The sequence below is a fragment of the Nannobrachium achirus genome (genome assembly GCF_963921795.1).
Source record: "Nannobrachium achirus genome assembly, chromosome: 23".
NCBI classification, from domain to species: domain Eukaryota; kingdom Metazoa; phylum Chordata; class Actinopteri; order Myctophiformes; family Myctophidae; genus Nannobrachium; species Nannobrachium achirus.
Genome location: NC_137830.1, coordinates 50,441,119 through 50,459,456, shown reverse-complemented (window position 1 = coordinate 50,459,456; position 18,338 = coordinate 50,441,119). Strand labels below are relative to the sequence as shown.

Genomic DNA, 18,338 nt, shown 5'->3' with positions numbered 1-18,338 from the left:
GATGTTGTACCAGGGACCCCCATATGACACGATGTTGAACCAGGGACCCCCATATGACAAGATGTTGTACCAGGGACCCCCATATGACAAGATGTTGTACCGGGGACCCCCATATGACAAGATGTTGAACCAGGGACCCCCCAACTTAAGATTTCTGAATTTTCAGATCTACAAGCGCTGTTTTCTGATCTGTTTCATTGACTGTAACCCTGACAGGTTTAATAAAGACCCAGAGATGATCTATTTCATTGACTGTAACCCTGACAGGTTTAATAAAGACCCAGAGATGATCTATTTCATTGACTGTAACCCTGACAGGTTTAATAAAGACCCAGAGATGATCTTTTTCATTGACTGTAACCCTGACAGGTTTAATAAAGACCCAGAGATGATCTATTTCATTGACTGTAACCCTGACAGGTTTAATAAAGACCCAGAGATGATCTATTTCATTGACTGTGACCCTGACAGGTTTAATAAAGACCCAGAGATGATCTGTTTCATTGACTGTAACCCTGACAGGTTTAATAAAGACCCAGAGATGATCTATTTCATTGACTGTAACCCTGACAGGTTTAATAAAGACCCAGAGATGATCTATTTCATTGACTGTAACCCTGACAGGTTTAATAAAGACCCAGAGATGATCTGTTTCATTGACTGTAACCCTGACAGGTTTAATAAAGACCCAGAGATGATCTATTTCATTGACTGTAACCCTGACAGGTTTAATAAAGACCCAGAGATGATCTATTTCATTGACTGTAACCCTGACAGGTTTAATAAAGACCCAGAGATGATCTTTTTCATTGACTGTAACCCTGACAGGTTTAATAAAGACCCAGAGATGATCTATTTCATTGGCTGTAACCCTGACAGGTTTAATAAAGACCCAGAGATGATCTATTTCATTGACTGTAACCCTGACAGGTTTAATAAAGACCCAGAGATGATCTGTTTCATTGACTGTAACCCTGACAGGTTTAATAAAGACCCAGAGATGATCTTTTTCATTGACTGTAACCCTGACAGGTTTAATAAAGACCCAGAGATGATCTATTTCATTGACTGTAACCCTGACAGGTTTAATAAAGACCCAGAGATGAGTGAGCGTGTGCAGAGAGAGGAAGAGTCTCCAACATCTCCTCCCCAACCTGGAGCTCCTCACACCAAGTATGTTTATCTATTGATTATATGTTACTATGTGTACACTTTGATATTAATGATATTAATAGATTATGAATGACTATAGATTATAAGTTACTATGTGTACAGTTTGATATGTCTCTCCAATGTTTATCTATAGATTATAAGTTACTATGTGTACACTTTGATATTAATGTTTATCTATAGATTATAAATGACTGTACAGTTTGTGAATGAAGAGTTACAAATCACTGTGTGTTGTTCAGTAGTGAAGCTGCTCTATACAGACTGACTGACTGACTGTCACTGTTCGCTCCTCGCGGACCGTTGTGGCTGCGTGGAGCCATGCCACACAGACGGTTTCTCAGTCCTATCATACACTGTACATGTATGCAAAGAGTCCGCTCCTCGCAGTCCCTTGGAGCCTTGCCACGTAATCAGTTTCAGACCTTATTTACACTGGACACTGAATGTACAGCTGTCTCTTTAAGACTGAAAGCTTTGGCTGCACATTAGTCACTTGTACTAAGTTGTTTTCTCTACACAGTAAAGTGTTGTTGCTATAGTGCTTCTTACCACACAATGTACTTATTTACTTACCGGTCCTAGCGATCTTTGGACTTTTGTTTTGTGGATTGATTGATTGATTGAAGACTTTATTAGAAGTTTGCATAGGAAAAGGTACAGTTTCATGACGGTACAGTTCACTGGTACAAGGTCTACTAAAAGGAGATCCATGAAAAGACTAAGCTTATTTCCACTGGAAACCATTTAAGTATCTCATATAACATTGAATGACAGACAAATAGAACACAGTACTATGCAGTAGATATGTAAAGAAAAACAAAAAAGAAAACAGTAAGTCTAAACAAGCAGTATATACAAAGAAGGGGAGGGGGAGGGGAGGGTTGGGCTAGGTTCATTTTTTTTACCAGTTGCGAACGGCTGCTGCCTGTAAGTGGTTTTTCAGGGCAATTTTAAAGGATGCTAGTGATCCACACTCCTTTATGGCCTTCGGTAAGGCTTTCCACATTTTGGTGGTATAGCAGAAAAACGAGTTTGACCCTTTGTTGGTTTTTACTCTGGGTTGGAAGTGGTCTGTGGCGCTGCCTCTGGTGTTATAATTATGGACATCCTTAATGTTTATAAAGTATTTTGACAGGTACTTGGGTATCATAGTGGTGTAGTGTATCTTGTACACCAGGCCCATTGCAAGTTGCTGTACTCTGTCATCTACTCTGAGCCACCCCACTCTTAATTGGTGAGTAGCGGTGAGGTGAGTCTGATAGGGAAGGTTAAGCAGGACCCTAATTAGTTTATTTTGGGCTGTTTGGAGTTTTGTTTTCAGGGCTTGTGGGGCGTCACGATACCATACGTGGACTCCGTAGTCAAAGAGGGGCTGGATTATTGCACCAGCTATGGTCTTCAGTGTGTTGAAATTGACCATTGGGGCGATCCTCTGTAGGAAACAAGTTCGTTGATTGATTTTATTTATTACTTTAGAAGTCATCTTTTCACTGGAAAGATTAGCTTCAAGGATACATCCTAAGTAAGAGATTTCGTTTTTTCGTGTTATGACCTTGTCACCAACTTTGATTGTGAAGTTATCGACTTTTCTGAGGTTATGATTTGATCCAAAGAGGATGGACTCAGTTTTTCCCAGGTGAATTGATAATTTGTTGTCATTAAGCCATGTGCAGATCTTACTTAGTTCAGAGTTAAGTGTCTTTTCAACCTGCAAGTGGTCCTTGCCCGAGACTAGGAGAGCCGAGTCATCCGCGAACAGGAACAGGTTGTAGTCACAAACAGATGCCATGTCGTTCACGTATATTAGGAACAACAGAGGTCCCAGTATGCTACCTTGAGGAACACCACAGCTTGAGGAGCAACCCTCGTACTTTGAGTTTTGGACTTGGCCTTGTTGCTATACTGTATCTAGTCTTTCTGTTGTGCTTTGTATCTTATTTTGTAGCTTCTACCCAGTGTTTCCTGTCTGCCCCTGTAGTTTTGTTATCCTGCCTTGTCTCACCTGTTGATTGGTTATGTTCTCCTCCTGTGTCTTGTTGTGCCCCAGCCAATCCCAGTGTTGATTGTATCTTTCAGTTCACTGTGTATTGTTTGTCTGTGCATTTATATTCCCCAGTGTGTTCTGTTCATTGTCGGTTCGTAAGTTACCTTGTCTTTACCTTGTATTGTACTGTAGAACTTCTTGTCTTTGAACCTCGTGTTTTTGTACCTTCGTATTTTTTGCCCTTAGTTTTCCCAGTTTAGTTTTCCCTTTATTGTTTGCCTTTGATTGTTTAATAAACACCCTTGCATCTTCACTGCTCTGCCTTCGACCTTTCGTTCTGCACTTGAGTCCTAAACCTCCTGTACCAAACCGTGACACTGACTGCATGTTTTGTTGCTTTAATAAAGTGACTTTGTGATTCCAGAAGTGTTGACCAGAGACCAGTCTCTCCAACATCCAGCTGTGTGTCTATGAAGAGTGACCGCTCTAAAGGAAGACCACCTCTCTTCAGTGATGAACCTGGACCTTCAAACACTAAGTATGCAAATCCTCCTATTTGATACTTATTGTAACATAACATCAATACAACATAACATTAAGTATGTAAATCCTCCTATTGATACTTACTGTAACATAACAACACCATTGCATTGACTGGAGAGAGGAGGGGATTAGATCTACAAGCTCACAACATGTGACTGCAACATGTTGAGAGCTTGTAGATCGGCTGTTTGCAGCCAAGTCTGCTCTGGACAGAGAGAGGGGGAGGGGTTAAGGTGTTGACTGACAGACCAGGCATTCAATCAGGTGCTCTGGACAGAGAGAGGGGGAGGAGTCAAGGTGTTGACTGACAGACCAGGCATCCAATTTAATTCAAAGTAGCTTTATTGGCATGAGAAAACATACGTTTACATTGCCAAAGCAAGTGTCAAAATACAGTATCCAGTAAGACGCCTAACTTGCCTAAGGGGCGACAAGCGACCGGTCGTGTCATGTTTGGCCATCTGGCCATTGATATCGGACCAGTTACCCATATATGGAGACCCCTGGTACCCATATATGGAGATCCATGTACTGTATATAGAGATATGCTGTGAGACCCCGAACATGCTTACTCTGTTATTCGTTATGTGAAAGTCCAATGACGTCTATGACATCTGACATCATACATACAATCCCTTTTATGCCCATAAATGGGGATCCAAGTCTGTAGAACCAGTCACACAGATATGGGCTGTCTTGGCCATCTGTCTTGGCCATATATGGATTCTGTTAGTGTGGTATGTGGCCGATGTGGCCTCCATATATGGGCATTCCCATATGAAGTCCTGTTAGATTATGGGCTTAATATTGATGACATCAGGGATCTCCATATATGAGCATAAAAGGGATTCTGCTAGTGTGGTTCCCCTGACATCACAGTGATGTTAGAGCCTGATTTCAGAGCGGCAAACCCATAGACCGTAAAAAAGCATACACGGACGGACAGAGACATGATGTGCCGTTTTCTTAGCCGTTTTTGAAGCTGCTCTATTCAGACTGACTGACTGCATGTTTTGTTGTTTTAATAAAGTGACTTTGTGATTCCAGAAGTGTTGACCAGAGACCAGTCTCTCCAACATCCAGCTGTGTGTCTATGAAGAGTGACCGCTCTAAAGGAAGACCACCTCTCTTCAGTGATGAACCTGGACCTTCAAACACTAAGTATGCAAATCCTCCTATTTGATACTTATTGTAACATAACATCAATACAACATAACATTAAGTATGTAAATCCTCATATTTGATACATACTGTAACATAACATCAATACAACATAACATTAAGTATGTAAATCCTCATATTTGATACATACTGTAACATAACATCAATACAACATAACATTAAGTATGTAAATCCTCATATTTGATACATACTGTAACATAACATCAATACAACATAACATTAAGTATGTAAATCCTCCTATTTGCCCTAAAGGGCGAGGTCGCGCCAATTCTTGGCCATCTGGCCATCTGGCCAGTGATGTATATCGGACCAGTTACCCATATATGGAGACCCCTGCATGATAGTCAACAATGTTGTGTCGAAACATGCCCATATATGGGCATTACCAAATATGGGCATTCCCAGATATGTCCTTAATATTGATGACATTCGGACAGGGATCTCCATACTGTATACAGTATGGGCATAACACGTATGTTAATCAGTAAAGCCAAGCCATAGCAAGTTAGGGCCCATGGGTAGACACATGAACTACTTAATCACATGTTGTATTATTGTGGTCTGTAATGTAACCTCATACATTACTGTTATTATTAGTTATTACTGTTATTATACAGTACATCCTGGAGTGTTGCTCCTTCTAGGATTGTATTGATGTGTTGCTGTAATGTTGAGCCATATAAGAGTTATTTAACTGACATAAACGTGATCAATAATGAACAAACTGATTCATTCACATAATATTATTAATATTACTGTTTTAGTCCTACTGTATGTTCATAGACCATTCTTCTATTGTTTGTTGCTGAATGTCAAGGAGACAAAATCATGAGCTCATATGATAATTGTTTAAACATGTTTTATGATTGCAGAAGTGTTGACCACAGAGCAGAGTCTTCAGCAGCCAGCTGTGTGTCTATGAAGAGTGACTGGTCTAAAGGAGTAGTGCCCGACTTCAGTGATGAACCTGGACCTCCACACACACAGTAAGAGAATCTTCCTATAGTATATATCCTCATACTAATGCCCCGTTTTCATTGAGCAAAACTTCTGGAAGTTTTGTCAAAAATGACGGCAATTTTGAAATTCACTCCATGTGAAAACGGCCACTTGTTTTGTGTTCTGGGATTTTTGGAGTCTGAAATTTGACGGCAAAATACCTATTAATTTTTGCTGAAAGTGCCGTGAGAATACAAATTTCCCTTCTGTGAAAACGCATACAGTTATTTTTGGCAGGTGCGTATTCTGCGTAAGGAGCCAATGATAACAGTTAAAGCATTGTATTTGGGATTGAAAACGATCTGAATGTGAATGCGATATACAGTAGAAATAAAATACAGCTTCACCTTGCATTAGGGATATAATTATTTAGGCTAGGCCTATAGAGTCCTTGCATTAGGGATATCATTATTTAGGCTAGGCCTATAGAGTCCTTGCATTAGGGATATAATTATTTAGGCTATAGAAGAGTAGAGTCGCATTGTGACAATGGCTGGCTGCCTGCAAAAGTGCAATGATTTCTCAACGGCAGCTCCTTTTGGAACCTCTTCCTCCGCTATCTGCGGAGGGACTGGAGAGGTTCCGAAAGAAAGAAGCTGTTCTCAACAAAAGGTGCATCATTAGTTTATCGTCGTTGTCGTGTGATGATTAGCCTAAAAGTCTTTTGAGCAGCGAGCGAGCGAGTCCACAGCTAATCTAAAGCCCACAGGTGCAAGTGCAACACGTTGCATTAGATGAGATGATTTCTGAACGGCCCTTATATGTTGTTGTTGCTGAGCATGAAGAATATTTTGTTTTATTAAATCCATTTGTAGCGTTCAGAGTGAGAGAGAGAAGAGACAGGACAGGGACCGATGCCACCGCAACGAACCAAACTGGGGAGAGTGTTTTTTGCAGGTATTTCAGGCCGAGTGACTGTTGCCATGTCTGCTAATAATAAGCGACTCTGGGCTTGATTTCCGTAAAGTTGCTTGTATTGATAGTCGCTGGTTGCGTTTTTTTTGTGAGCTTGTAGATCGGCAATTTTCAAGTAGCTGATGCAACGATGCGTATAGTTTTAAAGTGCTTGTGTGGCCTAGATAATATCACTTTTTGGAGCTTATTTTCGTACACCTGATTGCTTATTTCTCTCGCAAAATCTGGCAACACTGGTTTTCACGCCGCTATAATGGTTTAGTGAAAACGAGCGATACCAGCATTTTTGCAGCCGATGAGGGCATGTGAAAACACCCAAAAAACTAAACTCCCGGCAAGTTATGCTAATTATAATTATTTTTTTGCAGGAAAAATTCCGGTAAGGCTACATGTGCACATTTAACTAAAGAACTCAGGAGTCTATTTTGAACGCGCTAATAAGAGCAGCTCTTAAATTCGGCTCTTAAACTAAGAGATGGAGGCGTGACCAATTGCCATTTTGCTATTTTGAGTTTTTTAATTAGGGCAGTACGGCAAGGTGATGTGCGCAAAAGGCGTGTATCAAAACAACATCCCGGTTCCAACAATGGAACAAGGGCGGAGCGCTTGTTTTCGGTGGAGATGACGGAGGCGTGCCGGCGTTATATTATAAACACAATCTGATCTAGCTATAAGAGCTATCATGACATAGGCTATTTATTATAATCACTAATTCACTATGAAGTGTCTTTAATTATAATTAAAGTAAAAATAGTCAAATAACAAACAAGGACAAATAGTTCTGCCCACAACCTTATCAAACCAAAATGCCTAAACTACTGTGAATGTAGGCCTATTATAACTATTATAATGGTTCTTGTAAGTCCCAATTATTATAAATATATAATGTTTATAATGTGTTATGAATATTTCTTGTGTTATATGTTATGAAACATCGCATGTAGGCCTATTATATTACCTATAACCTACACCAGTGAGCTCTCTGCACCTCTGCGCGGTCTAGGCGAACACAACGGAGCGCTCCCTACCTCCGGTTTAGCCAATCACAAGCTTCTACTGCTGGAAGCGGGATGTTGTTTTGATACATGCGCGTAAAAGGCCCTGAATTAGTCATGGGCGATCAAACCAATCAGCGTGGCGCCTGTCATTCCCTTTAAGAGCTGTAAGAACTGCTCCAGAGACAAATAAAAGGAGACCAAATGCTGGTGCACAGACAAACATCCTCCATACATTCATTAAATGATTATTATGGGGGTGGGAAAGATCTATAAGGGTCCATTTGGTTACCAACTCTCCATCATTTAGCTGGGGACCCCCTGGAACCCCCTCAGGAGTCCTGGTGGTCCCCGGACCACTGGTGAATGGATTGAAACTGGAGTGGGGCTTCCTATCCATGAATGCCTTGTGGTCATCGCTGGCCAATGTTTCCTTTTCGTTTGCTATCTTTTGTACACAAGACACCGCTGGTAGAGAACATGAACTCCCCAAGGAATATGGGGATTTTACCATTTAAAAAATCGGTTCAGAATGAACCCAGATGATGCCTGAGTGGTCTTATTTGTGCGCTCCGTACCTGCGCTTGTTAAAGTTCACCCACCAATTTTTTTTTCCTATTGATTACTCATGCCATGGAGACTTGAGTTCAATAATATTTTTAGTTTTTGTCGCATTCCTAAGACAATAATTAAATAAAACTATTAAAAATAAAAAGGTACTCTGACGGTTTCCCCATCCACTGCCATTCATTCGGGTCCCCATCCGGAATCAATGGGGTAGATTTACTATTATCACATTTTTTGTCTTTTGGGTATGATAAAAGGCAGATTTAACCCTATATGTGTTTTGGTCTGAACGATTCCTTTAATCTTTTATAATTGTGCTCATATGATAATTTTATAAACATGTTTTATGATTGCAGAAGTGTTGAGCACAGAGCAGAGTCTTCAGCAGCCAGCTGTGTGTCTATGAAGAGTGACTGGTCTAAAGGACTAGTGCCCGACTTCAGTAATGAACCTGGACCTCCACACACACAGTATGTCAATCCTCTCATATAATATACAATATAACACTATACAATATATTATAGGGAAGGGAGAAGAGTCTGGGACGCGTGGAGCGTCGTCCGGGGTGTTTTAGTAAAGTGAGAAGAGTCTGGGACGCGTGGAGCGTCGTCCAGGGTGTTTTGTTTTTGGAAAGGGAGAAGAGTCAAGGACGCGCGGAGCGTCGTCCAGGGTGGTTTAGGGAAGGGAGAAGAGTCTGGGACGCGTGGAGCGTCGTCCAGGGTGTTTTTAGTGAAGGGAGATGAGTCTGGGACGCGTGGAGCGTCGTCCAGGGTGTTTTTAGTGAAGGGAGAAGAGTCTGGGACGCTTGGAGCGTTGTCCAGGGTGTTTTAGGGAAGGGAGAAGAGTCTGGGACACATGGAGTGTTGTCCAGGGTGGTTTAGGGAAGGGAGAAGAGTCTGGGACGCGTGGAGCGTTGTCCAGGGTGTTCGAAGGTGTTTGTTTGATCTGCACCAGAACATTAGATGTATTTGGCCTTCTGGACCCCCTAAATTATATGTTTTTTGGCAAAGATCCCCTAAATGATATGTATTTGGTCTTTTAGAGGGGAAATGGAGGCGACCATTTATACTGTATAGAGCATTTGTAAGAATCTTGACAAAACCCTAGTTTGACCCCTAACAAACTTGTTAACCTTCTTTTTTCCCTCGTATAATAAAGTTATTAGGACCCTAACTTTCAACAGCTGTCACAGATTCTCCTAGGGAAACTGAATTTAAATCTTTGTGAGATGTGTTACTAGACAGCTTTACAAACTTTTGTAATGGAATTCATTCACTGATTGGACATTTGTCTGATAATATTTCCTGACTACAATCTACATCAACACGTTGAGAGCTTGTAGATCGGTTATTTGAACAATTTAAAAATGTATTTTAAGATAGTGAAACATGGCAAAGGGTTTTATGGATAAGGGGTAAGGTCAGGGGCGTCACAAGGGGGGCAATGGGACTGAGTTACTAGTGCCCAAGGTGGAGGGGCCTGGATTATTTTATACTTTAGCTATTGAAAAATAGCAGATATACAAGCTTGTAGATCTGCTATTTTTGAAAAGTCGTGAAAATGTGTGCAAATCTTTGAATATATGTATTGTGAATATTTGTAGCTCAAAACTTTGCTTCTGGGGGGTCCCTGGAACTAAATATTTTGAGATGGGGGTCCGTGGCCAAATACATATCATTGTGGGGGTCCTTCAAATGAAAAGGTTTGAGCACCACTGACATAGAAACATATGTCAGTGGTGCTCAGTTTTTACTCACAAATAGCAGATCTACAAGCTCGCAGTGCGGCACTCAGTGCCGTGCCGCGCTGTGAGCTTGTAGGCCCTATATCTGCTATTTTTCAATAGTTAAAGCACAAAATAATGTGTAATAATCTGTTTTCCATTCCAGTCTAAATGGGTTAAACCAAGGGGAGGGCTCCTTATGAAGAACATTGAAAACCTAAGAGTGAATCCTTAATATTACTGTTTTAGTCCTACTGTATGTTCATAGACCATTCTTCTATTGTTTGTTGCTGCATTGTCAAGGAGACAAAATCATGAGCTCATATGATAATTGTTTAAACATGTTTTATGATTGCAGAAGTGTTGACCACAGAGCAGAGTCTTCAGCAGCCAGCTGTGTGTCTATGAAGAGTGACCGCTCTAAAGGAGGTGCGCCCGACTTCAGTGATGAACCTGGACCTCCACACACACAGTAAGAGAATCTTCCTACAGTAAATATCCTCATACTACTGTAAGTTAGGCTACATGTGCACATTTAAAGGACAACTTTGTTTTTTTATAACAAGGGATCATATTTTAGATTGTAAATATAGCTGCAAGCAGCGATAAAGTGGCCAAGGCAGAAAAAGCAGGAAAGCAAAAAAGCATCAAGGGAAAGCAAAGAAGAAATCAAAGAGAAACTAGAAGCAGTGTTCTTCCGAACAGGTCAGGTGTTTTTTTTGGCCTACTGTTGACTCTATAATATAATAGGCTTGTCTGTTTGACAAGTAAGGGTGCCTGTGAGGTCAAAACAGCGGTTTGGTTTGTCTCAGGACGTTGTGTAAACACAATCAAATAAAAAAATACTAACTTTGAAGCTAAAGAAATAACCGCACTAGAATAAAGACTATCTACTCTGTTAGTTATGAGAGGGGCCGCGAAATCTAGCAACAGGGGCAGCCAAAATCTAGCAACAGGGGCAGCTATGAAAAGAATCGACTAAAGCAGGTATGAAGGGGTATGATAAAAGGCAGATTTAACCCTATATGTGTTTTGGTCTGAACGACTCCTTTAATCTTTTATACATTGTGCTCATATGATAATTTTATAAACATGTTTTATGATTGCAGAAGTGTTGACCACAGAGCAGAGTCTTCAGCAGCCAGCTGTGTGTCTATGAAGAGTGACTGGTCTAAAGGAGGAGTGCCCGACTTCAGTAATGAACCTGGACCTCCACACACACAGTATGTGAATCCTCTCATATAATATACAATATAACACTATACAATATATTATAGGGAAGGGAGAAGAGTCTGGGATGCGTGGAGCGTCGTCCTGGGCGTTTTAGGGAAGGGAGAAGAGTCTGGGACGCGTGGAGCGTCGTCCAGGGTGTTTTGTTTTAGGGAAGGGAGAAGAGTCTGGGACGCGTGGAGCGTCGTCCAGGGCGTTTTAGGAAAGGGAGAAGAGTCTGGGACGCGTGGAGCGTCGTCCAGGGTGTTTTGTTTTAGGGAAGGGAGAAGAGTCAAGGACGCGTGGAGCGTCGTCCAGGGTGTTTTAGGGAAGGGAGAAGAGTCTGGGATGCGTGGAGGGTCGTCCTGGGCGTTTTAGGGAAGGGAGAAGAGTCTGGGACGCGTGGAGCGTCGTCCAGGGTGTTTTGTTTTAGGAAAGGGAGAAGAGTCAAGGACGCGCGGAGCGTCGTCCAGGGTGTTTTAGGGAAGGGAGAAGAGTCTGGGACGCGTGGAGCGTCGTCCAGGGTGTTTTAGGAAAGGGAGAAGAGTCTGGGACGTGTGGAGCGTCGTCCAGGGTGTTTTGTTTTAGGGAAGGGAGAAGAGTCAAGGACGCGTGGAGCGTCGTCCAGGGTGTTTTAGGGAAGGGAGAAGAGTCTGGGACGCGTGGAGCGTCGTCCAGGATGTTTTAGGGAAGGGAGAAGAGTCTGGGACGCGTGGAGCGTCGTCCAGGGTGTTTTAGGGAAAGGAGAAGAGTCTGGGACGCGTGGAGCGTCGTCCAGGGTGTTCGAAGGTGTTTGTTTGATCTGCACCAGAATTTTAATGAGCCTTCATATCAGCCCAAACGAAGCACACTTTCTGACGATACGCTCAGTATTGGCAACAATTGGCGAGGACCCCCTAAATGATATATATTTGGCCTTCTGGACCCCCTAAATGATGTTTTTTGGCAAAGATCCCCTAAACGTAATATGTATTTGGTCTTTTAGAGGGGAAATGGAGGCGACCATTTATACTGTATAGAGCATTTGTAAGAATCTTGACAAAACCCTAGTTTGACCCCTAACAAACTTGTTAACCTTCTTTTTTCCCTCGTATAATAAAGTTATTAGGACCCTAACTTTCAACAGCTGTCACAGATTCTCCTAGGGAAACTGAATTTAAATCTTTGTGAGATGTGTTACTAGACAGCTTTACAAACTTTTGGAATGGAATTCATTCACTGTTTGGACATTTGTCTGATAATATTTCCTGACTACAATCTACATCAACACGTTGAGAGCTTGTAGATCGGTTATTTGAACAATTTAAAAATGTATTTTAAGATAGTGAAACATGGCAAAGGGTTTTATGGATAAGGGGTAAGGTCAGGGGCGTCACAAGGGGGGCAATGGGACTGAGTTACTAGGGCCCAAGGTGGAGGGGCCTGGATTATTTTATACTTTAGCTATTGAAAAATAGCAGATATACAAGCTTGTAGATCTGCTATTTTTGAAAAGTCGTGAAAATGTGTGCAAATCTTTGAATATATGTATTGTGAATATTTGTAGCTCAAAACTTTGCTTCTGGGGGGTCCCTGGAACTAAATATTTTGAGATGGGGGTCCGTGGCCAAATACATATCATTTTGGGGGTCCTTCAAATGAAAAGTTTTGAGCACCACTGACATCTAAACATATGTCAGTGGTGCTCAGTTTTTACTCACAAATAGCAGATCTACAAGCTCGCAGCGCGGCACTCAGTGCCGTGCCGCGCTGTGAGCTTGTAGGCCCTATATCTGCTATTTTTCAATAGTTAAAGCACAAAATAATGTGTAATAATCTGTTTTCCATTCCAGTCTAAATGGGTTAAACCAGGGGGAGCGTCGTCCAGGGTGTTTTAGGGAAGGGAGAAGAGTCTGGGACGCGTGGAGTGTCGTCCAGGATGTTTTAGGGAAGGGAGAAGAGTCTGGGACGCGTGGAGCGTCGTCCAGGGTGTTTGAAGGTGTTTGTTTGATCTGCACCAGAATTTTCATGAGCCTTCACATCAGCCCAAACGAAGCACACTTTCTGACGATACGCTCAGTATTGGCAACAATTGGTGAGGACCCCCTAAATGATATATATTTGGCCTTCTGGACCCCCTAAATTATGTTTTTTGGCAAAGATCCCCTAAACGTAATATGTATTTGGTCTTTTAGAGGGGAAATGGAGGCGACCATTTATACTGTATAGAGCATTTGTAAGAATCTTGACAAAACCCTAGTTTGACCCCTGACAAACTTGTTAACCTTCTTTTTTCCCTCGTATAATAAAGTTATTAGGACCCTAACTTTCAACAGCTGTCACAGATTCTCCTAGGGAAACTGAATTTAAATCTTTGTGAGATGTGTTACTAGACAGCTTTACAAACTTTTGGAATGGAATTCATTCACTGTTTGGACATTTGTCTGATAATATTTCCTGACTACAATCTACATCAACACGTTGAGAGCTTGTAGATCGGTTATTTGAACAATTTAAAAATGTATTTTAAGATAGTGAAACATGGCAAAGGGTTTTATGGATAAGGGGTAAGGTCAGGGGCGTCACAAGGGGGGAAATGGGACTGAGTTACTAGTGCCCAAGGTGGAGGGGCCTTCATTATTTTATACTTTAGCTATTGAAAAATAGCAGATATACAAGCTTGTAGATCTGCTATTTTTGAAAAGTCGTGAAAATGTGTGCAAATCTTTGAATATATGTATTGTGAATATTTGTAGCTCAAAACTTTGCTTCTGGGGGGTCCCTGGAACTAAATATTTTGAGATGGGGGTCCGTGGCCAAATACATATCATTTTGGGGGTCCTTCACATGAAAAGGTTTGAGCACCACTGACATAGAAACATATGTCAGTGGTGCTCAGTTTTTACTCACAAATAGCAGATCTACAAGCTCGCAGCGCGGCACTCAGTGCCGTGCCGCGCTGTGAGCTTGTAGGCCCTATATCTGCTATTTTTCAATAGTTAAAGCACAAAATAATGTGTAATAATCTGTTTTCCATTCCAGTCTAAATGGGTTAAAACAGGGGGAGGGCCCCCTATGAAGAACATTGAAAACCTAAGCGTGAATCCTTAATATTACTGTTTTAGTCCTACTGTATGTTCATAGACCATTCTTCTATTGTTTGTTGCTGCATTGTCAAGGAGACAAAATCATGAGCTCATATGATAATTGTTTAAACATGTTTTATGATTGCAGAAGTGTTGACCACAGAGCAGAGTCTTCAGCAGCCAGCTGTGTGTCTATGAAGAGTGACTGGTCTAAAGGAGGAGTGCCCGACTTCAGTAATGAACCTGGACCTCCACACACACAGTATGTGAATCCTCTCATATAATATACAATATAACACTATACAAAATATTATAGGGAAGGGAGAAGAGTCTGGGATGCGTGGAGCGTCGTCCAGGGTGTTTTATGGAAGGGAGAAGAGTCTGGGACGCGTGGAGCGTTGGCCAGGGTGTTTTAGGGAAGGGAGAAGAGTCTGGGATGCGTGGAGCGTCGGCCAGGGTGTTTTAGGGAAGGGAGAAGAGTCTGGGACGCTTGGAGCGTCGTCCAGGGTGTTTTATGGAAGGGAGAAGAGTCTGGGACGCGTGGAGCGTTGGCCAGGGTGTTTTAGGGAAGGGAGAAGAGTCTGGGACGCGTGGAGCGTCGTCCAGGGTGTTTTATGGAAGGGAGAAGAGTCTGGGACGCGTGGAGCGTTGGCCAGGGTGTTTTAGGGAAGGGAGAAGAGTCTGGGACGCGTGGAGCGTCGGCCAGGGTGTTTTAGGGAAGGGAGAAGAGTCTGGGACGCGTGGATCGTCGTCCAGGGTGTTTTGTTTTAGGGAAGGGAGAAGAGTCAAGGACGCGCGGAGCGTCGTCCAGGGTGTTTTAGGGAAGGGAGAAGAGTCTGGGACGCGTGGAGCGTCGTCCAGGGTGTTTTAAGAAAGGGAGAAGAGTCTGGGACGCGTGGAGCGTCGTCCAGGGTGTTTTGTTTTAGGGAAGGGAGAAGAGTCAAGGACGCGTGGAGCGTCGTCCAGGGTGTTTTAGGGAAGGGAGAAGAGTCTGGGACGTGTGGAGCGTCGTCCAGGATGTTTTAGGGAAGGGAGAAGAGTCTGGGACGCGTGGAGCGTCGTCCAGGGTGTTTTAGGGAAAGGAGAAGAGTCTGGGACGCGTGGAGCGTCGTCCAGGGTGTTCGAAGGTGTTTGTTTGATCTGCACCAGAATTTTCATGAGCCTTCACATCAGCCCAAACGAAGCACACTTTCTGACGATACGCTCAGTATTGGCAACAATTGGTGAGGACCCCCTAAATGATATATATTTGGCCTTCTGGACCCCCTAAATTATGTTTTTTGGCAAAGATCCCCTAAACGTAATATGTATTTGGTCTTTTAGAGGGGAAATGGAGGCGACCATTTATACTGTATAGAGCATTTGTAAGAATCTTGACAAAACCCTAGTTTGACCCCTGACAAACTTGTTAACCTTCTTTTTTCCCTCGTATAATAAAGTTATTAGGACCCTAACTTTCAACAGCTGTCACAGATTCTCCTAGGGAAACTGAATTTAAATCTTTGTGAGATGTGTTACTAGACAGCTTTACAAACTTTTGGAATGGAATTCATTCACTGTTTGGACATTTGTCTGATAATATTTCCTGACTACAATCTACATCAACACGTTGAGAGCTTGTAGATCGGTTATTTGAACAATTTAAAAATGTATTTTAAGATAGTGAAACATGGCAAAGGGTTTTATGGATAATGGGTAAGGTCAGGGGCGTCACAAGGGGGGAAATGGGACTGAGTTACTAGTGCCCAAGGTGGAGGGGCCTTCATTATTTTATACTTTAGCTATTGAAAAATAGCAGATATACAAGCTTGTAGATCTGCTATTTTTGAAAAGTCGTGAAAATGTGTGCAAATCTTTGAATATATGTATTGTGAATATTTGTAGCTCAAAACTTTGCTTCTGGGGGGTCCCTGGAACTAAATATTTTGAGATGGGGGTCCGTGGCCAAATACATATCATTTTGGGGGTCCTTCACATGAAAAGGTTTGAGCACCACTGACATAGAAACATATGTCAGTGGTGCTCAGTTTTTACTCACAAATAGCAGATCTACAAGCTCGCAGCGCGGCACTCAGTGCCGTGCCGCGCTGTGAGCTTGTAGGCCCTATATCTGCTATTTTTCAATAGTTAAAGCACAAAATAACGTGTAATAATCTGTTTTCCATTCCAGTCTAAATGGGTTAAAACAGGGGGAGGGCCCCCTATGAAGAACATTGAAAACCTAAGCGTGAATCCTTAATATTACTGTTTTAGTCCTACTGTATGTTCATAGACCATTCTTCTATTGTTTGTTGCTGCATTGTCAAGGAGACAAAATCATGAGCTCATATGATAATTGTTTAAACATGTTTTATGATTGCAGAAGTGTTGACCACAGAGCAGAGTCTCCAACACCCAGCTGTGTATCTATGAAGAGTGACCGCTCTAAAGGAGGAGTGCCCGACTTCAGTGATGAACCTGGACCTCCACACACACAGTAAGAGAATCTTCCTACAGTATATATCCTCATACTACTGTAAGTTAGGCTACATGTGCACATTTAAAGGACAACTTTGTTTTTTTGAAGCGGTGAAAGCCGCTTCCAAGGAGTGGCTTTGTGTCTCCCATATGTGTACCCCACATCCATATATGGTCATTTCAGTCCAGAATGAACAGGTTTTATCTGTCCGTAAATGTGTGTCCCATGTGTGTCCCCCACGTCCATGTATGGTCATTTCAGTCCAGAATGAACAGGTTTTATCTGTCCCATACGTCCAGAATATGCGTGTAGTGTCCGTCCCGGTCTGATGATTGGATGATTAAAAATGTCCAATGAGACCATAGTTTGAGGATTGGTCAAGCTTCGCATGACAATTCGGCCCTCCAGATAAAATCATTCATTAATTCAGAATTCAGAATTCTGAAGCTCTAGAACACATACCGCTTCACTTCGAACCGAATGTATATACAGAGTTCATAGCTCTAGAACACATAGAATAAAAGTTCACCGCTTCACTTCGAACCGAGGTTTGATTTTTACAACAAGGGTTGTCCTTTAACTACAAAACTCATTTTTTTAGAGTCTATTTTGAATGCGCTAATGAGAGCAGCTCTTAAGAAGATTCCGGCTCTTAAACTAAGATATGGAGGCGTGACCAATTGCCATTTTGCTATTATGAGTGTGTTAATTAGGGCAGTATGGCTGTGATGTGTGTAAAAGACCCTGAATTAGTCATGGGCGTGTTTGGGCGTTAATTTAATCAAACAGATCAGCGTAGTGCCTGTCTGTAAGAGCTGCTCCAGAGACAATGACAACAACAACAGAAACAGGGCTGTGTGCTTTACAGAAGAGGAGACCCTGATGCTGGTGCAAAGACAAACATCCTCCCCAATGAGGAAGCCAAGTGAATCTGGGTGATTAATACATTCATTAAATGAGGATGTGAAGGCTCATTTTCATGAGCCTTCACATCAGCCCAAACGAAGCACAATTTCTGACAATATGCTCAGTATTGGCAACAATATTGGTGAGGACCCCCTAAATGATTTGTACTTCGTGAGGACCCCCTAAATGATATGTATTTGGTCTTTTCGAGGGGAAATGGAGGCGACCATTTACAGTATACTGTATAGAGCATTTGTAAGAATCTTGACAAAACCCTAGTTTGGCCCCTAACAAACTTGTTAACCTTCTTTTTTCCCTCGTATAATAAAGTTATTAGGACCCTAACTTTCAACAGCTGTCACAGATTATCCTAGGGAAACACAATGATCTACATCTGGGGCACTGCTTCAGTGATGTTACTAGTATATTCAAATGCCAAGTGTCCCCTTGTGGATCAACTATAATATTGTCAGATCATGAACATTGCAATTGTGAGCTTGTAGATCGGCACTATTCATTGAAGGACAAGTAATACAGGTCTTAAGTGGTTAATTCAATAATATAATATAACTTAATATATTATATTGTCTTCATCTCCACAGAGAGAGACTCAGAACCA

The 18,338-nt window shown here is 42.0% G+C and overlaps 1 protein-coding gene across 1 annotated transcript in view; it reads left to right on the top strand.

Moving 5' to 3' along the window:
• Positions 1-18,338, top strand: part of LOC308308969 (protein NLRC3-like) — a gene marked incomplete at both ends in the record, with an annotated part of 283,646 nt that overhangs the window by 90,281 nt on the left and 175,027 nt on the right. The window contains 5 exons of the mRNA XM_080754422.1: positions 5,755-5,868; positions 8,715-8,828; positions 10,440-10,553; positions 11,191-11,304; positions 14,504-14,617. Coding sequence (XP_080610548.1) covers positions 5,755-5,868; positions 8,715-8,828; positions 10,440-10,553; positions 11,191-11,304; positions 14,504-14,617 — 570 coding nt within the window. The remainder of the gene's footprint in view (positions 1-5,754; positions 5,869-8,714; positions 8,829-10,439; positions 10,554-11,190; positions 11,305-14,503; positions 14,618-18,338) is intronic.